This window comes from Rhynchophorus ferrugineus, unplaced genomic scaffold, assembly GCF_030347505.1.
Source record: "Rhynchophorus ferrugineus isolate W39M unplaced genomic scaffold, kcgeb_rfMv2 rfM1, whole genome shotgun sequence".
In the NCBI taxonomy this organism is placed as follows: Eukaryota; Metazoa; Arthropoda; class Insecta; order Coleoptera; family Curculionidae; genus Rhynchophorus; species Rhynchophorus ferrugineus.
In genome coordinates this window covers 580564-608537 of record NW_027472580.1, presented here as the reverse complement: position 1 = coordinate 608537, position 27974 = coordinate 580564, and the positions used below count along the sequence as shown (strand labels likewise).

General features: G+C 32.1%; 2 protein-coding genes across 2 annotated transcripts in view; one reads left to right on the top strand and one right to left on the bottom strand.

The window, feature by feature from the left end:
* The window catches only part of dgo (ankyrin repeat domain containing protein 6 diego), a 322131-nt gene that overhangs the window by 55516 nt on the left and 238641 nt on the right, over positions 1 to 27974 (bottom strand). The window lies entirely within an intron of this gene.
* LOC143202291 (uncharacterized) lies at positions 8199 to 26914 on the top strand. The gene is made up of 7 exons (XM_076413714.1): positions 8199 to 8360; positions 8429 to 8681; positions 19578 to 19693; positions 23325 to 23438; positions 23525 to 23674; positions 23780 to 23818; positions 26689 to 26914. The coding sequence occupies exons 1-7, from the start codon at positions 8297 to 8299 to the stop codon at positions 26826 to 26828; spliced, it is 876 nt and encodes a 291-aa protein (XP_076269829.1). The 5' UTR covers positions 8199 to 8296; the 3' UTR covers positions 26829 to 26914.

The following is a 27974-nucleotide window of genomic DNA, read 5'->3' as shown; positions in this document are numbered from 1 at the left end:
ATTTTTTATTGTTTTTTTTTCCTACGTAACAATTGATTTCTTAATTAACCGTGGAAAATACCCATTCTGTTTATTAAATATGTTATTTTAGTAGTATATGTAGTATATTGATACTTTCTATAAATAAATTAATAGACAAACCTTATCTGAATTATTCCTTGACACCACCCATATATTCTAAGTATAAAATACTTTTAAAATAGATAATATCAATGTTAAAATATACAATGACATATCGTATTTATTTTTTTAACCTTAGTCACCTTAGTGTCTCTAAATATATATGTTTGTGAATATATTATATTATAGATATTATAGAACATGTTTTCTCTTTAAAGAGGTTGCAAAGCGTTGGTACAATATATATTAATTAAAATATTTTCCATCATTTTCTACAAACCATATTCCATCGGTCTGAACAAGTGCGGTAAGACCTCCCTTTCGGAACGCACCAGTTTATCCATTACTAATTTCTCTTGTCTTATATAATTTTTCTTGTCTTGCATTACGTCTTTCTGAAGATATCACTACAATATGTGCCCAAAGTTCAAAGGAAAGTTGTTTCTATGTCTTTTGTACCCTTTGCCCTTTGTAAAACTGACTATTTTTATCTATTAATATTGTATTCAGTTCATCTTGTTGATGGGGTCGGAAATCAAATAGAGAATAGAATTTTTGAAAATTTTCTTAATATTTTTGGAAAATCCTTTGTAATTATTTTTGAGAGTTCATCAACAATTGAGTGACATTTCAACCTTATTTTAGTTGTTATGATAGGACTAGTTTAAATTGTATGTACCATAAAAATTTAATACTTTAGAGCATTCATTTAATATTAATGATACAATTATATTTGTTAATGGAATGCAGTAAATGATAATATTAGAGACTCACTAACTTTATTGCATTATTTTCAATGGTATGTACCATTAAAAATATTACAATATTAGAATTATAGATTATATGACTAAAAAAGGATTTTGCATATGATGATCAAATATCAAATCATAGAGTAACAGAGAGAAAACTCAATAAGGGTTTCTGGCGAGAAGTTTTGACTGAAAATTCTGTCTTTTTATTTTATTATTTGAAAATAAACTTTAGTAGTATTTCCCTGTTAAAATTTTGCTTACCCAAAAAAAACATATCGCGCTATTATTTTTATCTGTTAAATTTCTATGTTTTGTGACACCCATTAAGTAGGTTTTTAAATGACAGTTTCAGGTACTTTTTTAACAGAATATATACTAATAATAATCTAAAAATATAATAAACGATAAATAACCAACTATTAATCTAGAGTATTAAAAAGCACTGATATATCCTTCAAAAACGCGCCCTTTCCAGCGTACAAAGCTAATAAATCCGACCGTTGATTTGTGGTGTGCGTGGGGTAGGTCTGTTTTTCATTAATCCTCATTTCGGGTTAAAACTCGGTCGGTCGCTGTCAAATTCCAGTCGGTTAATATCAGTTCGGACGTCGCGTATGAGGTCCGATGGGGCCGATGTATTGTTCCGGCATACGCGTTAAAAGGTTTTCTATATCCACTAGTTTATTATGGCGTTCGCTGCCTCAAGATTGATAGTTTTGGAATTACGCGATGGATAATATCCAGGAGAGTCGTGAAAAGTTTAATACTTAATAGAAACTATTGATGCCTCCAAGGTTTTTTTTATTAATGTCTGTTAAAACGATTTTAAGATATAATATTAGTCTTAGCTTGAAAGACAAGAATGAAATCATAACTCAATCTATCTTCTAAGGACGTTGAACAAAATCGGGTTAGTTACACCATTTAGAACTCAAGAGATCGAATAGCAGAATAATAATTAAAATATGGAAAAAACTCACAGAAAAAACGTTGTATACAATTTTATATTTTAATTTTATGCCTAGGTGAATGGAGGTAAAATGAAATGAAACAGTGGTGATCGGTATTTGTTGACGTTATATAAATAAAGTGGAAACGTCGTCTAAACCAAAGTATCCTTCAGTAATTCCCAGATAATCGTCACTGGGTTGCCAGATATTAGAACACTATATTGCGCCCTCTCCCTCTCGACCAACACCGTAACCGTTGATGGAGTTGGATCGAGTAAAACAAATAATCTAAAATAAATTAGGTTTTGTGATGCATTAATAAGTTTATAACAATAATAATTAAATTGTTGTGTTATTCTTAGTATTCATACCCTAATTTTATAATATGGACGAACAAAGGTAAGTATGGAATGTAAGGTTGAGTTTTATAAAGTTGAAATATCCATTTTAACCATTTTAAGTAAGCAGTTAAAGCATCAACTTTGTTATTGTTTTGTGGCATCATTAGTTAAAATATTAACTGCCAATTTTGCAACAAAACAATTTTAAAGACATCAAAATTAGAAGTCAACATGTGCCAAAATTTCACTCCGATATATCTAGAGATTTCAAGAAGAAAGAAAAAAATTATTTTCTTAGTTCAAATATAAGCATTGCAAAGGGTACTAGAAGCAATATTAAAGGTGATTATTAACTTTTATACACATTTTATTGTAATTATGTATACCAAAAGCTAATCAGCTCAGTAGTCGATTCATTACTGGGGTTTGTCTATCGTAGCAAAATTGCAGTAACTGGTAAATATTAGACATTTATTTCGCCATCATGATATATTTTAGTAATGATTTAATTTTTTTTATAGGTGAAGTATTGCTAGCTGTTGTTGAGGCAAGGCTGATGAAAATTAAGTTAGAAAAATAAAAAAAAGATAGATAGGATTTTGGAGGATACAAGAATAGTGGAGAACGATAGTTTGAAAAGATCAGATTTACCAGTAAGCATTGAAATGAATCGAATGAACAAAACTTAAAATTAATCATCAATGACACTCTAATGATTTTATGACTACTACTCTCAAGTAAAACAAACAAGGAAAGGAAAATAATATATTTTTATAATAGAGCATAGGTAAATAAATTATTGTATTGTTAAAATAATGATGTATTGACTTCTTACAGGTGAAAACTACGATGGTCCGCAAGATGAAGATTTCAGATAGATGAATGATATATACAAAAATGGATTCTTGACTTTTTGTAAATAAAATTAGATCATATGAAGTCTTTGTGTAAATATGGTTTATGGACTTTCTCTAAAAATGTTTCAATCTCATGTCTTTATGTATATATGGTGCATTAACTTGATTTAAACATATTTCAATATAATCTCTATATGAATATGGTGTTTAAGTAGGACAAAGAGAGTTGCAAGTTAAATTAAAGAAACCTGTCTTTCATCTTCACTTTCAGTTACTAAAGTCTTATCTCACAAATAAACCCTTGACCACAAAATAAGAGGACAAACACACTCAAGCCCGTTCAATATATTCCGGAGTTCCACAAGGCAGTCCACTGAATCTGATATTGTAACTCCTATATACAGCTTGTCTACCAATGTTGAAAACTATGGCCAAAGCTTCAGAAACTTAATAACAGCATCAAAAAACTTCAAACACACGTGAATAATATACAACTGTGGCTGAAAACATTGCAAATCAAAACAAATGGAACAAAATCTATGATATGATAACCTAGAAATGTAATATTTCCTCTGCGCAGAAGCACATGAACAGTGACTATAAAAAATTGCCAACTCTTCTAGATAGACAGAGGATGCTAAATATATTAACATGGATCTAGACCGAAGTCTAACTTGGAAACAGTTACTTGCAAAAGGAAAAACAACTTGAATGGGCGCAAATCCAAGTTATCATTGGATAAAAACGTGTTTCTGTACGAAGGAAGCAAGCTGTTTGGTAATACGGAATCCAACTATGGAGCTAAAGCTAACAAGCCTAGTGTAACTAACAGTTTAAAATAAAATGTTGCGTACCATTATTGATGTTTCATACTGTATCTCTAATGAAGCGATACCACTTTATAACACTCATTCGAAAATATTGAAAATAGTAACGATTGAAACATCATTCATTACATAGCAAGAGTAACAAATTAAGCAGAGGATAGTCGTTTTCATAAATCTCAATGCTAGTGTATAACTTTAACAAAGAAACAGTTCACTAGAATAATCTCTTTGCCTATTAGACAAGAAAAAGAAGATTTTTTTGTAAGCATAAACTTTTTTTAAATATTTTTATTAATTCTTTGTCGCTTTTCTAGTAAAACTACTAATACCGTCATTAAAATCAGCTCTATTAAGAAAATTGTGCAAGGACGGAAACAAACGGTAGTCAGAAGATGCAGACATAGGGTAAAACTCTAAATACAGTGACATAGGGTCAAATTTTGCTCTATAATAAAATAAAAACTCAAGGTAGTTTTAAATACATCACAGTTTACTGTGTAAAGGCACCAAAGACGGACTGAGGACGCTGTCAATTAGCATAGTCTGCTGGACTTTGGACAGAAGCTTGCAGTTCGACGTACAGCCATTAAAGGCGGATCGGAAGGGTGACTCAATATCTCAGCCGTAAACTATTGGAATCTAGGATCACCAAAACTTGGATATCAATTCGTTTCCATGGAAATTTGGGTCGAAACAGTGGCATTTCCAAGATTTTCAAAGGTAAACTATCGAACGAAGGTAGAATCGATACTCAAAAGCAATTTTACAACAATTATATGCAGCGTCACGGTCATATGCAAGGACCATCTGTTTCAAGCAAGAAGAAGTATAAGACTACCTAAATGATGAACACTCGAGAGGGGTTTGGTCTGTCTTCTAGTAAATAAAAATCCTCAATGTCGTTTTGTATCGCCATTCGCCAAGTGGCCTCCTCTAAATTTAAATAAAACTGTTGTTAAAGTAAAGTATACTAATAATATTTTTATTTCTAATCTCTTTCATATTCTATAACTTATATAACAAGTCAGTTGAAATGTCCCCGGTGTGACACATAGATGGCGCTACTAGAATTAAGTCCAGGTATTTTTTAGTTAGTCCTAATCCTCAAAAGATACGTCTACACATTTGACAGCTGTCGCATCATTAGTTTGTAAAATATAGCATTTTGAATGAAGCAACTTTTGTTATTGTCAAAAAAAAATTGATAAAAAGGAATTTCGCGTGTTGATAAAATATTGCTTTTTGAAGGGAAAAAATACAGTTAAAGCAAAAACTTGGCTTAATACCGAGTTTCTGAACACCGCCCCAGGATAATGAACCATCAAGGATTGGTATGCTAAGTTTACATGTAGTGAAATGATTACCGAAGACGGTGAGCGCAGTGGACGCCCAAAAGAGGTTGTTACCGACGAAAACATTATAAAAATCCACAAAATCATTTTGAATCACCGTAAATTGAAACTGAATGAAAAATCAGACACTCCAAAGATATCAACTAAACGTGTACATCATATCATTCACGAATATTTGGGTATGAGAAAGCTCTGTGTAAATCGGGTATCCCGCGAGCTCACTTTTGACGTTTGACTATTTGAAGACGATCAAGCGTAATAATCCCAAGTTTTTACGTCGATATGTGACAATGGATGAAACATGTCCCCATCATTTCACTCCAAAGTCCAATCGACAGTCATCCGAATGGATTTCACACGATTAACCCGCTCCAAAGTGTGGGAAGACGTAACAGTCGGCTGGTAAAGTTATGGCGTCTGTATTTCGGGATGCGCTTGGAATAATTTTCATTGACCACCTTGAAAAAGAAAAGACCATCAACAGCGACTATTACATAGCGTTATTGGACCGCTTGAAAGATGAAATAGCCGAAAAACGGCCGCATTAAGAAAAAGAAAGTGCTGCTTCAAGAAGATCGTGTCAATAATTCATGAATTGGGCTTCGAATTGCTTCCTCATCTCAGAGGTGATCGCTGAAACTGAGGCCTATTTTGAAGCAAAGGACAAATTGTACTACAAAAGAGGTATCGAAAAGTTGGAGGGTCTCTATAATCAGTGTATCACTTTTGAAGGGAATTATGTTGAATAAGAAAACTATGGTAGGCTGGGGACTTTTCAATTGACCTGTTATGTGGAAGCATTGTTATTATATCAATTTCTTCTGCTTGACATTAGTGACAAGCATATTTAAAGTAGGTTAATTTTAATTTTACAAAATCATTAATTTATTGCCACTGGTATTTTGAAAAAAATAATTAAAGGTTTTTTACAATACGCTACTAATTATGATAACAAGGCATTGAATTGCAAGCCTTTAAATGTCAATAACTCCTGATATTTTATTTATTATATGTTACCTTGCTATTTTCCCTTGTTCGCATGTATAAATTAACGCGTAACAAATACCAATTGCCTATTGACCACCCAGTAATTCCTATATATGTCAAACGTCGCGGCATCGGGCCAAACGATGAAGATTAACAGTTGGCGACGCCGTCATCGATGAAAAAACAATTTCGATATCGCCAAATTCAATTTGTCACATAAGCCCTCATCAAAACAAATAATACAGCCACCCAAACGTGTGTTAATGACATTGCCTGACCTTCGCACAGAACAGTTACCTGCTAATTACTCCATACGTAGCGATATATGCGCATTGAGGTCGAAAAATCACGACAAGAAAAAATCCGACCTAACGGATGCTGCGTCCATCGAGCTCGACTCAGTTGGAGCGGTAGTTGAGTGTTTACTTCCTGAAACAAATGAGTGAACAAGTGAAGCAAAATATAATGCGTGAGGTTGAGACTCCCAAATAAATGTTTTGAAATTATTTTAAAAGGTTATATAATACTAACATGACTGTGCTAAAATAATTATGTATTTTGTGTATTTTATTATATTGCAGCTGCACTGAATATTTTATAGCATGGATACTGCCCAATTAAAGAAAAACAATATAATTTTGGATTCACCAAAAAGAAATTACAAAAAGTATAAAGCGAAATGTATAAAAACTGTGAATATGAAACGGTTAATTTAATATAATTATTTCAAAGATATCTGTTAATATGGATAAGTATACATAAAAAACTTAGGGATGTGCAGCTCTTCTTGGGCTATAAGTCATCCCTTGTGGGTGTAAAGTTGATCGAAAAGATAAACTTTTAAACATATAAAACATATACTACATATATGTAATATAATATTCTTAATAATTCCTTACAGATATATTGTTCTTCATACATTAAACAAAAAGATCTCAACAACTGATCGGCAAATGCTGTAATTAAGGATTGGCTTGTAAAACATAAATTAAATTTTGAAGAAACCAATTTTCTTAAAGAATTATTAAGAAGTATTTCAAACTGTCAGTTGGTAAATATAAATGAAATGTTTAATTGTGTTTTATGTAATTTACTTCTGATGAATTAGATAGCTGAATAATATGGCCACAGAGTGTAATGTCATTCTATCTATCACTACAGATTCATTCAAATTGAGTTATTATGGAATGTTGCAAGGAATTACTACAGTAGGCCATGCAGGCCAAAAAAGATATACGGGCAAGAATCGTTTGGATATGTGAAAAGTTATACGCTCTATACAATAACACCCTTCGGTTTGGATGAACTCCATCACACAGAAGAAGGCATTGGCAAATGGTGGAATTATGAACTAGTGTTATATTGGAAATTAAGAACTTAATTATTTACGTGAATAGTGGGCCAGAATCTGACAGTGAGTGAATTTAACTTTCGTTGATTATGATTCAATGCTGACAATACTAAGGTAAAGCGATGAGAGTGGAAACAACCAAAGGTGAGTATATAATTTATATGCTATAATTTTAGTTATTCTAAAGTGCAGAAAATCGTATTGTAGTGCAAATTCAGCGATTATATATAAATTTATCAAGAAAAATGTACCAAGGTACTAACAGAAGAAACTAATACAGTGATGTTAGAATGATTTGACATGAAAACACACCAACCAAGGAAACAAGAACTAAATATAAAAACGTAAATATGTTTTCTAATGAAAATAAAATACATTACTTGAATGTACAATTATTAATTAGGATTAAACTTCAGATGTTTTAGAAAAATGATCAACGTAAATAAAATAACATAACTCCTGAAATAAAATGCGTAAAATATCAACGTTAAATGCGGCAACATTGGGCCGTTTTTACGTCATAAATTAATATGATGGGAGTTCAGTGCTATTTTGGATAGACTATATATTTTGTGGGCTACTTGGACTAACCAGTTAAGTCTGTATTTTGTTAACTCCTTCCGTTATTGTCTCGATGGATCTATATGCTTTCTGCGTCTTATTCATACACCTCAAAGCACAAAATATGAATTTTCTGAAAGCTGATCATGGCGGTACCTTCATACCGTGTTAGTGTGTTAATACCGGCGGTTCTACACGATGGGCAAGACACGGAGCGGACTGTTAACCGCAACCCTCACGATACTCGCCTGCAATTTAGTTGGTACGTTTGGAAGACAAGTCGGTTCGAAAGAGCGATCTCCCATTATTTAACGCAATTGATGTTTTTAGCGGCGGATAATTGCGACTTGTTTGGCACGTTGCTTTACGAAGACATGGGATGCAAGCCGGCATTCGACAATTCGGTTTACTACAGCCAGACGCTCGGGAAATGCCCGACCAAATTCGACTGTTTGGGGTTGAAAAAATCATCGCAAAACTGCTTTTTAAAGGGGAAAACGTATAAGTTGAAGGATATGGTAGATTCGAGGCTGACGGCCGGTCTGTGTGACTTGGGATGTTCGTGTCAGAGCAACAACGATACGTAAGTTATGTAATCACAACACTGTTAACTATTTTTGTAATTTTCGATATCATTTATTGGTATTACTTGGACACTTTTATTATTATTAAATGCTAATGGTGATATTGCAATTATATAACATAATTTATGGTTTCATAAATTTTAAATAATGCAAGAAAAAATATTAACTAATTAATCAATATGTATTTTATTTATTTATTTATTTATTTATCTGTATATTACAGATCCATCAGCCTCTTAGGCTATTTAAGGTTTGTTTACAGATATTCAATATACAACACATTTACATCAGTTAAAGTATACAATAATATTACAAATATAGAGTGCAAAAACTATCCAAATACATGGACAGGTATAAGAATATGCATTTTCAAAAACAGATATATTTTGATATTGAAATTAACTTTATTTAATTACGATATATAGAAAATATATCTTTTATATTCAAAAAATAGTATTGTGAAACTGTTTCATTGTGAGAAAGAAAAGCAAAGATACAAAAATTAATATATAAAATTTTCGGATATATAATATTAATGAATCAGTATTAGATTTATTTACACAACACATTTTTAACAGTTGTATAGTATAAGGTTTTATAATTTCAGAACTTTATTTCGAAAGAAAAACACAAAAGGATTTTGTCTTTTTCTATTTCAATAGATATGCAAACAGTACATTTACTATATTTAAGTTATATATACGAAATAGAGCAAAAATGCATAATAAATGTCAACTAATGTTAGATATGAATATAATATATGCCCCATAAATTAATTTTAAAGGATATGTTTTAATTTAAAACTTTATTGTGAAAAATCGGTACACTTTATTTTATTTAAAGTATTGTCTATCGAAAGCCGCTACTTTTTTCAGGCAATTTTTGAATAATTAATCAGAAGAAGCAAGGTCTAAAAAATACGGCGAACATTTTAATGTTTCCATGTATCTTTCGACCGGTTTTGCAACTAATGCTTCAGTAGTGCCATGCTGAAGAACAGTTTTGTTATGTCTTTGCTCTTATTCCCACCGTTCTTCGCTCAGTAGTCGGATCAGTTGCGATCGATAGCAATCCCCATTGATGGTTTCACCGAATAATGTATTTAGATCCCTGTTTTCATTTTTGTGATCAATCCCTGTTTTTTGCCTGTCCAGAATGCTCTTTGTCTTCGATGTCAGAATCACCACTGCTAAAACGTCGGAATCAGTATTGACATGTTGACATTGATGGAACTTGCCATAATCTTCACACGGCGTTAGAGTTGCCATTTTCTTCAAATTGCAGAAAATACTCACCGCAATTGACTCGAAACAAATTTAAACTTTTTCATCGAACTAATAAGAATTTTTGTTCATACTTCGACTAAATAACATATACTGAAAAATGAGACTTCAACCTGAAGTTGGTTACAAATTGTGTGGTTCATTGGTTATATTGGGTGATTCATTCTGCTGTTTCTTTAATAAGAAAGAAATGATAATATGAAATATGATTTTTAGATATAATATTGAAAGAAAAAGATAATCAACAAAAATTCAGTTTTTTTTAATAACAATTTCTTCATCAATATACTGTACTTCAATGGTTGTACTTCCATTTCAACGCTTCTCTATTTATTTCTTGAATTATTTACCTTTCCTGTCAAAACAACATTTCGTCGAACTTTCCAAACACTTATTCAGTTCATCATGTTTTAATATTACGTTTCATCATATTTTCATGTTCGTCAATTTCTCAAAGAGCTTAAAAATACTTGTAGTGTTTTAATTTTAATAAATTATAACTGTTAGTCTCCCCATATATGACCAGTACTGTATATCTACATTGTACATCTAGTGATTATTTCATTAGTTAAATCAATTATTGAAATATATCTATTCAAACCAACATTTCAAAAGAAGACTGGCCTGGACTGGACTGGGCCGGCTTGGTTGGTGCAGTGGTAAAGACAACTGTTGCGATAGTCGTGGGTTCGAATCCTGCTGGGGCATGATCGTAAATTTATGTTTGTGATTGTTCTTATGCAAGAGTGCAAAATCCGACAAGGGAAATGATCCCAATCATCAACCAGGCTGAGTAAGACCGGATATCTTCTGGGGTGATTTCTAAGTTGGTCGTTCGCCAATCGGTAGGCTTAATGCCGAGGACCGTAATACGGAGCCCACGTTAAACTGTAGGTCCAGTCCAGATAAACCTTCGTTGGTAAAACGGAGACTTGGAAATATAAAAAAAAGAAGGCTCAAATAATATAAACAAAAATAAACTCGGATTAATTAATTTATACAAATCAAATTGAGTAAAAAAATGATCATAAGTAGATATATCGTAGATTAGCATTTTCGCGATGAATTATAGTCATGAATATTCAACAAGAATTTTAAGAAAAAAACAATAAAGTGAGCCTAGCGATTCAAGACGAAATGTTTTTATAGATATTTGACTCATTCATGGTTTAGACTCATTTAAATTTTAGATTATTTTATATGGAATAATAGTATTCAAATGAAACATAACTATATCTTAAATTTGCATCAGTTTTTTAATAAATATTTGAAATTAAATATGTAACGGGAATTTGTATCAAATACTAGACAATTATTGTTAATATTTACGTTTATCTATTATTCATTCTGAATAATGCAAAAAATCTGAAATGTAGAAAACCAAACCAATTATCTGCTTTGCATTATTTCCTGTTTTGTGTAATAACGGTATCATAGCATACCAAAGGCTCGATATTTTCTAAATTAATAGTTTCACAATATATCTCGTTTCTTAGAACATATTATCTATTAATTCGAAAACTAACAATAGGTAATCATTTCGGCATGAAGATTTTTTATAGAATCGTGAAGAATTTAATCCATAATAGAGTGTTTAGACTCATTTAAATTAATTTCAATACTAGCTTATTTAGCTGCTACTACTAGTTTAACAAATAGATAAATAGAGAGCATTTTTCAGAAATGTGTAGATAAGAGGTGTTTTCTTGAATGTTTAAAAATATATTTTTATTATATTTATTTATAAAAAAATCTATAATCACCATTAGCATTTACAACTTTTTTCAGTCTCTCTAACTACAGTGTGATAACCTGTCTTTTAACAGCTAGCCATACAATTATCGACCTATTTTCGTACATCTCCAGTATTTCGAAACTGCTTGTCAGCCAATTTATGTTGCATCGATCTAAACAAATGGTAATCAGCAAACTATAGAGGCTACTATTTCTAGTGAATATGCTGATTGCCACAAAAGTCACATTCAAAATGGAATAGTGTATCTTTCTATATCTTCTTTCAACAATACGTCATTCAATTTGTTTAATTGACGTCGGTGGACACTTACAGTAACAATTTCATTTTTAGCAGCTTGCAATACACTACACCTTACTGATCCCACCATATATAGACTAAGAATATACAGCCATGAATATTCCGCTGTAAATGGCTCTCCTAAACTCCTAAAACCCAACTGTTGGTAGTGTCGTATTAGATCTAATTTCACTAGCTTCTTATCGCTAGACACAACACGCCACTGAATTTTTTTTTATTTGGTAATGTTACCAATGTTTCTTCCATTTGTATCTTTCACATTTCATGCAAATCTCTGGAAAAGTCGATTCATTATGTACTAATCTATTTGAAAGCACTTTAAAAGTTTGAGCTGAGCTTTCATCACTACAGTAATATTTATTAGATTCTATATATTTATTTTTCTGTATATATTTTTTTTATTTATCAATTTTACTTCGACATTATTTCGTTTTTTATATAATTTCTGTTTGTAATTATACTATACTTGTTACCCGACATTAACATATAAGGAGCAATGAATCGAATTATCATAACTAAGTCTTTTATAACTACTTATAAATGTTTATTATCTTTTTTTTGTTCTGGCCTAAAAACCAGGCGGTGGAATGCATGACGCATACCTGGTCGCGGAGACTTGCCCTGGAGTGACAAGTTGGACCGGGTTATATGGGACTGGCTCTGGGCTTACCAATACACTAAACCGAAACCGCCTCGTAGTTGACCCCCTGTTGACCGCTACTGCTACTGCATTAAATTTGGGGATATGGCACCCGCTGATCGGGCAGCCGTTATTGGGCACGAGGACCCGGCGATTCCATTGATTCGCGAACCTGAGCTAACACACAACTGGATACTGTTGTATGGGGCAAAAGTTATGACTGTAGCGACGGATGAGGTCGTTTTAGCCTGAAAAAGGGGGGAGCTTGGCGGTGACGCGGTGCTAAACTCCCAGCATGTCGACCAGCTCGCGAACAAGGGCGTTTTCAGAAGAACTTAAGCTGAGTTGTTTGTGGAATGATTGAGATATGAAGTGCTTGATTTCTGGAGTGTCAGTTTCCCTATGAATTCGATTATTTCTGACAAACCATGGAGCGTTTAATATTCTCCTGAGGAATATCCCTTTTCCCTTAACGTTTCCCTGAGGAAAACTTGAAGCCGTTTGACCTGGTTGGGTGTAAGAAACTTGAAGTAGACATTGGGTCCGTAGAGCAGTACGGACCGAATTAATCTATTGTAAAATAAGCATTTGATGGAGATGGGAAGTCTGCTAGAAGGGCAGATCAGAGAAGATAGCAGGTTTGCTATCCCCGAACCTTTTTGGATTGCTTTCTGGATTTGGGAATGCCAATCGAACCGCCGGTCGAAGTGAATACCTAGGAACGTGACGTTATCCAGCCATGGAATTATTGCGGTGTCGATCTTAAGTTGCGAGACGCGCAGTGAATGTTTATTATCGAAAACAGTTGTGTGGGAGTGCCATGAAGGTGGCAAATAAACCTAACAAATACGTCGAGTAATAAAGAAATTATATTGTTACTATTAGTATATATAAAGTTATGGTGAAGATAAGTGAAGGAGTTCAAGTAAAAAATCACAATAATTCTTCTTATGTTGCATCTTATTTTCTTGCTTCTTTTTGCATATTTTAGTTGAAAATTTGGACATAGATCACTTCTTATCGCTATATATTTTTTGTTGCTTTTATTATATTTCTTTCTGCTCAGATTCAGATCGAATAACTTTACTTGTCCTTGTAATTTCTTGTAATATTTTGGCTCCCCTCTATGGGCCCTCTAAAGCTTGCTACATGGTTTTCCTTTCCGGTACAATTATGGTTTACAGTCTCCTATGTTACAACTTCCAATGTTGCTCAACACTTTTTGACTTTCTGAAGACTTTTTCAGTTAATAGGGGCAATATTACCGTTTGATTCTGGATGATACAAAATATTTGTCGTTGGTAGCGTTCTCTGCTGCAGAATATATGTATGTGTCTATGTATTTGACGTCGCTTACATTGCAGTATTAACTTTGATTTTAAGGGTTTAGATTTTTATTTCAATGTTTGCCTTTGTATCCGTATCATCTTGAAATGATAGCTTAAACAGAAGCAGAGACTTCTTGTAGACTATTATGTCTCCCTTATTGTTTTTGTTTCTCTCTTTTTCTTAGAATGTTTTTAACATTTACACATTTTAGTCTAATTTGATTTAACTTATCAATCACTTTTGCGATTTTTGCTGTTGTCTGTTTAAGGGTATCTAAGTATTCCGTTATTTTTTTAGGCGCTAAAAGTTTATCAAAATTAGTGACGTCATTTAGAATAATTCAGGGTGGTCTGGACATTCTTTAATTTTCTTTAATTTGCTCCTAGGCTTTGCTGACTTTCAGCTTTTCCGGTAAAAAAAAAACAGAAAAAGATTAATTACAATATAGAAATGCACTAGGTTTTCAGAAAAATATATTCTATTTATATTAAAATAACATATTATTTTATAGAAAATAATTAAATATTAGTAATTGGAAGTAATTGTTTATATATGCTCGTCGTCATTTTATTAAATTAATCTTCACAATTGATATTACGTGTTTCCAAAACAGTTCCAATTAAATGTTACGTAACAGAAGTGGACCGTCGAAAGAAAGTCACTTCGCGCCAATTAGATGTTATCAAATAGATCAGAAAAAAACCTACTATATCTGCTAAATAACAACAATGGTTAAGTTCGTGGACCGGCTACAGGGTGGAATAACTTTCGTAACAAATCGGTTTGATAATATTCGAGTTCAAAAAACGGTGAAATTGTTCATATATATTTTATTTGAATATTTAATTTAATATCGATCGCCTTATTGGTTGAAAGGCGTTAAAAATGGTAAGTGATGACTGTTTATTATGATGAAATCGATTCCCACAGACGTACTGATTGTTCTAGAAATATTAGCGCTATTGCACGTGGAGATTCTAATTTTTATTTTTGAGTTTTTGAACATTATGTGTTTGCTTATTCAGAACCCCTAAAAATATAAACTTTTATACGGAAACATGTACGTTAATTAATCAACAGTAATTTCTACGTTCCCCTTTAAAATATAACACTTTTCATAATCGTCTCTCTCATATTATAATCGGGCACAAGATGCTCTTGATGTTTCTTTTTTGTAAAATTAATACCAACCAAGTAGGTCTCCTCTGAAGCTTTGCAACATTCTCAAACTCAATTTAATTTTGAAGAAAATTTAGAATTTCGATAAATATTTAGAGAAAGATAGTTTCATTTAATTTTTTACCTTCGCAGAGAGATACTTTATTCTGCGACGATTCCTTTAAAATAATCATAATAATAAAAGGTACTAATGCTTAGTTGAATATCGGAATGCAATGAAATAATCATTCCTTTCAACGGTTTTCTTACAACAATAATCCCTTTTAGGTCGCTGAAGCTTGTTCAACAAAATGTTCTCCAATTAATTTTTACAGCAGCTTTTACAAACTGCTTTTAGAAACTTTGTCGTCTTCGTCGTGATTGATAAAGTACGATATGGAAAGTATTATTCAGAATAATTACTTCATTTTGACATATAAATATCAGCGGTTTGTGCATTTAAATGTGCAGAACGTGTGTAACACTCTTTGTTGTTAATGTACACCCTATGTATCAATTCGATCAAAGAAGAATTTAAATTTGAACTTGAGCTGAAGTATTTCCAGCACCTTCCAGCTTTTACGTTTCATTTTGCTTTACAAAAATGTAGCTAAAATTTAATTCATTTGGTAATACAATACTTTATGTTGTTGACTGTTTTCTTTGAACTCAGATTTTATTCAAAAGTTAATTTAAATGGTAATACATCAGTTTCTGTGTATATATGCCGGTACAATTATGGTTTACAGTCTCCTATGTTACAACTTCCAATGTTGCTCAACACTTTTTGACTTTCTGAAGACTTTTTCAGTTAATAAGGGCCATATTACCATTTGATTCTGGATGATACAAAATATTTGTCGGAAATTATAAAAGCGGGCTATGATCATTTAGCTAGCTATACTATTATGTGATGAAAAATATTTTGCTTTTTTTCTAAGAAATGGAGTAAACAATGAATCATTGACCAAAGCAAGTAGTAGTCGGAAGAAGCAATATTCGGTGAATATGGTGGGTGGATTTTTCATTTAAACAGTTCCATATAGATTGTTCTCGAATTTTGTAGGATGTAACCGAACATTCTTAGGTTGTAAAGATACTTGATCGTATTCGTTCTTGTATTAATTTTAATTTATAGCAGCATTAGGTTTTTTGTCTTCGATACTAAATTTATCAACTTTCGAAACTTAAACTGAAAAGACTATAGAAGCTCTTAACTGAAAATTTTTTTATTCAACTAATACAACCAACTTTGAGTCTGCTTGGTTGACGCAGTGGCATAGGCGACAAAATGGCCCTCCTACTATTGCGATAATCGCACATTCGAATCCTACTGAGGCATGGTCGTTGATAAACTCCGCCAATAGATTTTTTCATTTTTCAAGATTAAAATATTTATTTCTGAAGAGTTTAAGCCCATTTCTACATATGTTATCATTTCCAACAATTCGTTGTAGCTGTAAATCTCTACAATAATTAGATACCGATTTACTTTATAACAATAAAACTTTTCTCGAAATTCTATAGCTTCGACATAAAAAAGTAGTTTGCCTCTTGGAGAAAATACCAAACTTATCATTACTGTCCTAGTTGAAATTCATTTCAAGAGAACTTATTCAAAATACGAATCGAGTGTTTTTTCATGGTTTTTCAAGCGATTTTTTTTATATAAATCTCAAACACTAATCATTGTGCCATTTCGTGCCAATCATTGTGCCAACAATGTTCTACAAATTTGAGGTTAAACGAAATATTTGTTTTAAAATATTTCTAAATGTATTTTCAATAGCGTATGTTAAAGAAAAGTTAACAGACGTCTTATCCTACATATTCATTTTATCACTTATTTATATATTGGAGTTAATAACTGCATGTTACTCATAATTATATTAAAACATTTTAGGAAGTTGTAGTGAATTATCTAGATATTTACTATAGCAAAATTAAATGATTTATAAGGTTCATAAATATAAACTAACTGTAACATAACTAATATTTTACTTTAATTTTCAATATTTTATCTGTACAATTTTATTAACTCCAAAAGTATTATTATACCCTCTTCGTTTGTTGAAAATCGCTTTTCACCAAATAATTTTTGAGGTTAAAAAACCAAAATTTAAAGGACGCTTAATCAATCAGTAAATTAAAATTTTGAATAATTCGTAGAACAATCAGTGATTTTAGTGATGTTTTGTCAATTTTTGTGAATTATCTTGACGCAATTTTACTTTAAAGGAGTTTTTAACGATTCCTTCATAAAATTACCCTTGTAATTGTATTATTTTACCAGTTAAAAATTCACTTCCTTTGCAATCGCTTCACTATAATTAGACCTAGTAACCCCACCCGTTCCCGAAAACGTTGTGGGAATCAAATCCGGGGGCGAGAGACGTAAATCACTTTCCTTAAACTCGAGGAATATTTATTGCAGTTTGAGAGACTGTTAACTTCTGGATATTAGAGTACGATAAAAAGCCGCAAAAAATCCCGTACGGATCCTTATCTCGCTTTTTATACTTTTGACATGGCAGAACTTCGTGGATGGCCCGTTCTTAGCCGCGAAATAAATCTTTCAAATTTCTTTTTATGTAGAGTGGGGCTGGGGAAAAGAGCTCTGAATAAAAAGTCCACTTGTAGCAACAAATGTCTCTGTCTGAAGTCATTTCAACAACTAAAACAGTTAAATAATCAAATAACTGTAAATTAGGTAAATTAGGAGTTTAACAATGTTAGCAAGGTAATGGAAAATAAATATGATTTACTTTAAATCTTTAAATTGAAACAAATTTATAGGAATTATGCCTGAAGCTATTTGTTTTAATAGAACGGATAATATTGTAATTTGAAAAACATTTATATGAAATAAGAAAAACCTAATTATATCGCTTAACGAATGCCCGATTCCTCAAGCAAAGAGTATACGACTGAAACAGTCGATAGTAAATAGTAACAAAGTCAATCGGATCGAAAATAGCGACTGAAACAGTCGGTAGTAAAAAGTAGTCAGTAACTGAAACAGTCTATAGTCGATTATCCTTAAGGATAATCTCTAAGTTGGTTACTCGCCAGTCGATTGGGTTAATGACGAGCAACGTGGTTCAGAGCCCACGTTAAACAGTAAAACCAGTCCAGACAAACCTTAGTTGATAAAACGAAGACTCTGAAATATAAAAAATATGTCCGTTTATATATGCGGATAATTTAGCATCAGATGTTGCAGGATGTCATGAACTTACTTATCTTTTCTTTGAGCAAAGTTATATAGTATGGCACTTTTCCCCGCGTTGTACTATCATCGTGATATGTGATGTGCCGAAAATGTTACTTCATCGCAATATATATTATATTGCATATTTTCGCGGAAAACTTTTTTCTTAACATTTAATATACTTTGGCTTAAAACATTTTCATTGTAATGCAGCGTTAATTCTAAAAAACAGATTGAAGTCCTTAGGGAGAAGAAATTAGGTCCATTAAAACACTCTGCAATAAGCCATTTTTGAAGCTTCATTAATGCCTAATGAGTTTTCTCCCTCATGTTTATTTTCGTAACTAAATATCCGAAAATTTAAGTTACTTTTTCGTTCATGAACAGTTACGTTCTAAATAATATAAATAAAATACAATGAAGAATTTAGTGAAGAATGTCAGATCGTCGAGCTTTTCTGTTATGTAGTTTAGACTTGTAATTTTTTTTTCAGTTGTTTGAAATAAATTTGAAATAAAATTTGAAATAAATTTTCACAATATAATTTTCTCCAAGCTGTCAAATTGGAATTGACTCCAGAAGAAAGTATTATTAAAAAAATATAATTTTTATTAATATTTTCGTATACTCTGTACTTTTTATGATGAGGTCATGCCGTGGCGATCTCCAATATGTTTATTCAAATAATGGTGATTCCATAGAAGTAAAGACTAGTATATTGTTGATTCAAATCAAACTTATTGTTCGAGCTATTTATATAAATGATCAACGTAATCTTTGACCATTCATACGTTATTTTTACTTTAAATTATAGCAAAATTATTATTACATGTTGATTAAAACACATAACTGCAAATAACAATAATTATTTTAAGAAACAATTATCCTATTAAACAGTAAAGTATTTTCAAATTAATTAAAATAGAAAAAAATTTTCGAAACCTTGACTCAAATATAACTAATAGCCAAGAACCAAATTATGCTTAAAAATTACTTAACAATTAAGTGTTAAAATAAAAATGTTTCTAAAAATTAAAACGTGTCATCATTTCAAACTTACTTTTGTTCTCTTTCATGTAAAAAAACGAAATGACTCTCATGTGAAACATATAAAAAGTACAAGCTACTCCCGTTATTTTACAACTAATCGATATATTTATATCAATATTTTATTAACGTTCATTGTAAATTGATATTCTATAACCAGTGTTTACTTTTCAGTACAAAATTTAAATGTGCAACAGTGGACTGTCCTGAATGGGGAGTTAAGGAACCATATCCTGGCTGTTACCGAAAGTATTCTCTAGATGACTGTTGTTCTATCAGAGAAATGTGTGGTAAGTTTAAATTAATTGACACAAATTTTACACTTTCGGGCAAAATTCAGCTCAAAGCACTCATGTAAGACTAAACTAAACATTTTATATATGGCAAACTCTCTTTCCTTCCATAATATGTTTCTTTCTTTACTTTTTCATTAAAAAACATCTTTCTCTGAGGCGTTTCTTTGAGTTCTGAAACTAACCAACAGTGGTTTGTTGTTTGGCGTAGTGGTAAAGGCGACAGGACAGTTCTCTTACTGTTGCGATAGTCGCGGGTTCGAATCCTGCTGAGGCGTGGTCGTAAATGTATGTTTGTTATTGTTTAATATTTGTGATTTTCCCAGGCAAGAGTGTAATATCCGACGAAGAAAATGATCCCAGTCACGTCTGTAACCAGGCTGGGTGTCAGAGTGTCTTCTGGGACGATTCCTAAGTTGGCCACTCGCTAGTCGGTAGGCTTAATGCCGAGGACCGTGGTTCGGAGTCGACGTTAAACTGTAGGTCCAGTCCAGAAAAATCCAGATAAAAAAGGAGACTTTAAAATATATTAAACCAACCAAAAGCCACAAGCGGCCAAATGTAGACTACACAGTGAATTACAAAATAATTAGAGGTGCAATTTGTTCAATTTAATCATTATATTTCGACTTGCGGCAAAGCGTATTATTTTAAAAATAAGAAGAATAATTTATATATTATTGAGTTATTAAATTGTATGTATATGCTAATCATGGAACGTTCGAAATTGTATTTTCAACATTCATTACTTTTGTTGTTTAATCTTAAAAATGATGCCTGAAAGAAGACAATGAAATCTACTGCCGAGGCCCATATAAAAGTTTGGGGAACTTACACTGATGTTGCTCCGTCATATCCCAATTTTGGTTTTGATTTTAATGATTTAAAAGTGGCGATTTTAATATAAATGGCAAAGAAGAATCTAAAGTACCAAAGAAGCCCGAAGACAATTAATTTCAATCCTTATTGGACGAAAACCCAACTCAAATCCTCAAATAACTTTCAAATAGAGCAGTAGTTGATTTATACACTTATATTAACTAGTTGCAGATGTCTATATGCAATGGATATATTATAAATGAATGGAAATTGCTACCACACAAATTGATTGAAACTGGAATATCGTAAAAGTGTTTTAACATCGCGGTTTCTTTGCCTGCAAGCTAAAAAAATAGAGTTTTCTGTGACGTATATCATCATACAACCATAAATTAAGTGTATTATATACTGGAATGGCTTAAGCTTCAAAAATAAACTATTAGCAATGTCTTCTGGGGTCAACACCGTGTACCGTTGTTCGTATCCCACGTTAAACAATAGATCCAGTCCAGATGAACCCTAGATGATGAAAAGAGACTCTAAAATATTTCAAAAAACATATATTAAAAGTAATTCGAGGAAGGGGTCATTTCAGAAATAAAAACGGGGTCTAGTGAGCCGTATTCAAGTGACCTCTAATTTTTTTACCTCTAATTATAGTCTCGCTACATTGAATATTAATATATTTCTACAAAAAGGGAAGTTGTGCTATTTTAAAAGACAGAAAAAATTACAAAAACAGAAAACTAAAACCAACATGAGGATAGAAGAGTCCAAGAAATAAACTATATGAAAGCAATTTTTAGAAGTTCCTCAGAATCACTCGGAATAACTCTATTTAAAAAAAATGTAAAAGTAAACAAGAAGAATATGAAGAATATCCAAAAATCTCACCTCCCTGCAGACATTGAAGATGATTATTTTTGTTTTTGTCTAGTGTGCGCCGAGTTCGATTCAGACAGTCCCCAGGAGAAGAGTGCAGTTGCAGAGAATGGGCTCACATTGACAAAATTAATTAAATTATCTTTGTTCAATTAGAAGTTTACTTAAGTATTATTTTTATATCCATGGGGAGTCCCACAAATTTTGTTACGTTTTTGTCCTAATATTTTGTATGTTTTAATGCGTAAAAGTTTGTATGATATATTTACACTGATCATAGCGACCCTCCAACTTTTCGATACCATTTTTGTAGTACGATTTGTCCTTTGCTTCAATTTGGTCAATAGGCCTCAGTTTCGGCGATCACCTGTTCATTCGACGAAAATTTCTTCCCAGCTAGCATTCTTTTGAGATCTGAGAACAGCAAATAGTCGCTGGGAGGCAGGTCAGGAGAATACAGTGGATGAGGAAGCAACTTGAAGCCCAATTCATGGATTTTGCCATCGTTTTCACTGACTTGTGACACGGTGCATTGTCTCGATGAAGCATCACTTTCTTTTTCTTCAAATGCGGCCGTTTTTCGGCGATTTCGACCTTCAAACGGTCCAATAAGGCTATGTAATAGTCGCTGTTGATGGTCCTTCCTTCTCCAACGTAGTCAATGAAAATTATTCCATGCGCATCCCAAAATACAGACGCCATAACCTTGCCAGCTGACTGTTGCGTTTTCTCACGCTTTGGAGCGGGTTCATCGTGTGCAGTTGGATGACTGTCTATTGGACTTCGGAGTGAAATGATGGAGCCATGTTTCATCCATTGTCACATATCGACGGAAAAACTCGGGTTTATTACGCTTTATTATCTTCAAACACTGCTCCGAATCATCAATTCGTCGTTGTTTTTGGTCAAAAGTGAGCTCGCAGAGCACCCAATTTGTACAGAGCCTTCTCATACCAAAATATTCGTAATTCATAATAACGATTTCATCGGTTCAACCTCTTTTGGGCGTCCACTGCGTTCACCGTCTTCGGTGCTCATTTCACCACGTCTAAACTTAGCATACCAATCCTTCATGGTTGATTTTCCTGGGCAGTGTCTGGAAACTCGACATCAAGCCACGTTTTTGCTTCAACTGTATTTTTCCCTTCAAAAAGCAATATTTTATCAACACGCAAAATTCCTTTTTATCCATTTTTTCACACTAACAAAAGTTGCTTCACTTAAAAAGTTATAATTCACAAACTAATGATTCGACAGCTGTCAAATATATACACGTATCTTTTGAGGGTTAGGGTTAACTAAAAAACATATGGATTTAATTCTAGTAGCGCCATCTATGTCTAGCTGGGGACTTTTCAATTGACCTGTTAAATTTATTTAACAGCATTAATATACGCCACAAGGTTGAAAAACTTTTGAAGATTCTTTTCTTTTGATTACGCAAATTCAACATTTTATCTGCACTGTTGTTATTTTTAAAACGCTACTTTCTGGCGCCACGTTATCCTCATCGACTTAGTCAATATGGCCAAAATTTCTCAACGCTATTCCCAACATTTCAAGAGCGCGCGAAATTCAAATTATATATCGTTACAAACTATTTTTTAATATTTTCTGATCAACTGACCGATATACCGATATCTGATATACTTCAATAAAATACTTAAAAAAGACACAATGTTTTTTTAGCGCATATCGAAAAGTTAAACTAGTGTTCAGTATTATATGGATAAATAAAGTCCAATACCTAAAAAAAAAATTAAGTTTTTGGTTAGACTGTAAACTTATCGAATGACGAATGAAGTTACAAGTTATATATTATAAGTAAATAATGTTATTTTTTATCTTTATATTTCATTCAAATTGCGTAAAATCAAAAACGGTTTTCTGCATAATTGTAAAATACGTTTTTTTTCCTAAATTCCAGCTCCATACGAAAATTCGACGACTTGTGTTTACGATGGAAAAGTATACAAAGAAGGGGAAAATTTCCTGCCGAGAAATTCCTGTTGGAGATGCGTCTGCCAGGCCGGATTTAGAGGTAAACATTTTTTCTCTCTTCGCCGAAATATCATCGGAGAATCGATCGAATCAGAAAAAAAAATTCCCCGTTATTATTGTTCGAAGGTAAATTGGAGAAACCGTTCTGCAGGAGGCGATCCTGCGGAGCGCAGATCAAACACCAGGACAAGCTGCAAAACAGATGCGCGCCTCTGTATTACAAAAGGAAGTATCGAGAAAACGAACCTCTTTGTTGCCCCACCAGCTGGATTTGTAGTAATTATTATTCTTTAATATGGAACAAAATAAAACTGATTTTTTTTCCTTTTTGTTTGGTGTATGAAAAGGTCAATTAACTCCGTTTGTTTTTTTTTTTCATAGGTGATGGTAACGAGAAAATAATTGGACGTGCCAAAACAGGTAAGCACTAATAAAAAAAAACATTATGGAGATGATCGCGAATCATTTCTATATATAAAACGTGAGATCACATCATTTACAGATATGTACAGGTGAATATGTAAGGTGAATATTAAGAGTGACCAAGCTTTTTTTAATTATTACTCTAAGTAGCTTAACAGTGTGCCCAGTAGATCAAATATTTCTTATGATAACTATTATATATACATTTTCCTTAAATTTATTTATTACATTGTTACTAGTCTTTATCTTTCCAATAACTTAAATCTAGGTATATATCCAGGGGTGGGCCAATCAACCCTATCTTAGCCTCTAATAATGTGCATGTCTTTACACTGCTGTTTTTTCTCTTAAATGCACCTCACTACACTATCCTACCCTACAACATATGAAATGGTTCTATTTTTTTGATCCTATTGTGATGTTATCCAAGAGTTGTGCTATTTCAATACGGATATGAGAATAGAGTTACTCCTAATACTTCCTTGCGATTCTCTTGATTTCCTAAGTGACAGTCGGTATCTGAAGGTATCGGTGTAAGTAACAGGTCAATTGAATAGTCCCCGTCCTGACACATAGATGACGCTACTACAATCAAATCCATAGGTTATTTAGTTAGCCCTAACCCTCAATAGATGTGTGTATAAATTTGACAGCTGTCGGATCATTATTTTGGAAATTATAGCATTTTGAGTGAAACAACTTTTGTTATTGTGAAAAAAATTGATAAAACGGAATTTCGAATGTTGATATAATGCATGCATGTTAATATAATCAACCATCAAGGATTGGTATGCTAAGTTTAGACGTGGTGAAATGGGCTCCGAAGACGGTGAATGTAGTGAACGCCCAAAAGAGGTTGTTACCGACGAAAACATTTTAAAAATCCACAAAATGATTTTGAATGACCATAAATTCAAATTGAATGAAATAGCAGACACTCTAAAGATATAAAATGAACTATTAACACCAATATTTAGGTATGAGAAAGCTCTGTGCAAAGTGGGTGCCGCGTGAGCTCACCTTTGGCCAAATACAACGACGAGTTGATGATTCGGAGCAGTGTTTGAAGATGATCAAGCGTAATAAACCAGAGTTTTTGCATCGATATGTCACAACGGATGAAACGTGCCCCCATCATTTCACTCCGATGTCCAATCGGCAGTCGTCCGAGTGGACTGCACGCGATGAACCCGCTCCAAAGCGTGGAAAAACGCAACAGTCTGCTGGCAAGGTTATGGCGTCTATATTTTGGGATGCGCATGGAATAATTTTCATTGACTACCTTGGAAAAGGAAGGACCATCAACAGCGATTATTACATAGCGTCATTGGTCCCTTTGAAGGACAACGCCAGAAGGAATCGCCGAACAAGGGCCGCATTTGAAGAATAAGAAAGTGCTGCTTCACCAAGACAATGCACTGTGTTAAAAATCCATGAGTTGGGCTTCGAAGACCTCAAAATAAAGAAATGTTCATCGAATGAAGAGGTGATCGACGAAACTGAGGCCTATTTTGAAGCAAAGGACAAATAGTACTACAAAAATGGTATCGAAAGGTTGGAGTATCACCCTTGAAGGGAATTATGTTGAATGAAAAAAACTAATTTTACCAAAAAAATGTGTTTTACTATGGTAGGCTGGAGACTTTTCAATGACCTGTTAGTCAGGCCTCTAGTATAAGGGTGCTATATTAATTTTGCGGAACATGCCCATAACTAAATTTCATATGTCCATTTAGATTTTAATTATTGCTTTTATAATAGCAATTTATTATGTATTGAGAATTATAATTTTATTCCAATTAACCAATACATTTTCCTATATTTGAACTCCAACTTTTTTTCTTTTTTATTTGTGTTTTAACCAAATTTACATCAATATTCATTCCGAGATTGTTAGCGTTGTTGCTATATGGAATAATATTATTATTAATTTTATCGGTGTATGTGCGATCTGATTATACGTGAACTGCACATGTATAGATTTACTTTCGTTAATTTTTATTTTCCAAGTCTAGGTCTTTTTATTTATATTGTCACTTGACTGTTATAATGTTTGTGTGGCTTCTTCGCTGTTGTTTTCGACAGTAAGAATCGAAGTGACATCAACAAATATAGCCATCGTGATATTTTCCATTGTGGTATGTCGAATGTGTAAATTAGGTAAATAATTGGCCCCAATGTATTTCCTTGTGGTACACCTGCTTTAGCATCTTTTATTGTAGAGTAGGCTCCTGGACTCTACGCATTCTGCCTGTGATGTGAGATTTCAATAACTCCGTGCAGTGTTTCGGTAACATGTTCTGTAGCTCATGAAAAAGCTCATACCTTGTCTAAGGCTTGTGCCACTTCTAAGAACATTTGTAAACATACCCTTTTACCTTCATAGGCTTTTCCAATTACATCTGCTATTCTATGCAGCTCGTCAATCGTCGGTTTGTTGAATAACCCAAAATGATTGTAGTTATTGGATTTATTGGTTCTATAATAGGTTTTATCCCTTTCAACACAACCTTTTAATTACCACAGATATTACTGGTAACCGTGAGATAGGTCTATAGGTTTTTATTTCATTTGGTGATTTTCCAAGTTTTTGGGATCATACTGAGACATTTTCTAGCCAATATGCTGCACGGATCAAGTTGTTGAATATTGAGTTGCCTTTCTTCGCAGTTTTTACATCAATTGTTCTCTTATTAAGCCATAACGTTAATAAAATATATAGAATGTATATCGCAGTCAATTAGCATCACAATACAGTTATACCACTATTTAAAAAAAACCCTATAGATAATTTGTTACAAAAATTGTAACTTAGCTAAACTAAACTTTAAAATCAATAAGATATTCAATAATGATTTTTATTTTAGATAAAATGTGTCTGTTTGGACAACGGATGATCAGAATGGGACAAATGTTTGAAAAAACAGTTGAAGTACCACGGAATATGAACGTAACTTGTGAATGTAAAATTCCTCCATTGCTAACATGCGTAACCTATGTGATATAACTACTTATTTAACCAAAATAACAACAATATTCAAGACTGTTTTATATTTTCGTTATTTATTTTAGTATTAATTATAATATATTGGACATGCATTGTTTTATTTAACATACCTACCCTTAAAAATAATTAAGTCGATATATGAACGTATAATGTAAACTTGAATAAAGCAACTTATTTATTAATAGTAGTTTTTTATTCGAAATCATAAGGGTAACGTTATGCAACCCAATCCACCACACGTATAATCTAGAGCGTTAAACTACTCCTTATAAATATATATATATATATATACATATATATATATATATATACGCATATATATATATATATATATATATATATATATATATATATAAATATATATATATATATATATATATATATATATATATATAATATATATATATATATATATATATATATATATATATATATATATATATATATATATATATATATAATAAAATAATTTATATAGCGTTTTTTTGACTTGGTTGTACTAATGTTATACCAGAAATCCTTATTAAATAAAATTAAAGCGGTGGTGGGTATGCAACCAAACTTACACACAATGCTGTTTTACCAAAAATTGGCTTTTAACATAAATATTTCAAATTAAAATACTTCATTGAATTCAATATTATTTGTAAAAGTAGGGTAAAATAATGACAGGTAAATGTTTTAACATAATATTTGCCTTAAAGAATAACACACAGAATAATATATTTCTTCATGATATTTAGATAGAGATAAAGTCAGATAATAGCTAAATAAACGCATTGAGGTACGAAATATGCAACCATGTTAAAAAAAGGGATTATATAATAACTGTTAACCATTTATATAAAAATGCTTTAATAGAAACTAATTAGTCTGCTTGTAGGTTGCTAATTAATTTTTGTCTCTAAACTCTATAGCTACTATTATATGTTACATTACCTTCTACATCTATTTTTGAACATGTGAATAATTAGAAGAAAAAGGTTATTCAACAATTTGTACTCTTTTTAATGAATTTTTTGAGACGATTCTTTAAGTTGTTGATATGTTGTTGTGATAGTAAGAGTCCTGATTAAATATAAATATAAATTTGTATTATCCATACGAAAAAAACTTAAGTAGTAATTTTTTAGGAAAAATATGTTT

Excerpts from the sequence above, each read along its gene's own strand:
- LOC143202291 (XM_076413714.1), top strand. The coding sequence starts at position 8,297 with ATGGGCAAGACACGGAGCGGACTGTTAACCGCAACCCTCACGATACTC. Across the intron at positions 8,682-19,577 it reads TGTCAGAGCAACAACGATAC|TACAAAATTTAAATGTGCAA; the intron begins GTAAGTTATGTA and ends TTTACTTTTCAG. Across the intron at positions 23,439-23,524 it reads CTGCCAGGCCGGATTTAGAG|GTAAATTGGAGAAACCGTTC; the intron begins GTAAACATTTTT and ends TATTGTTCGAAG.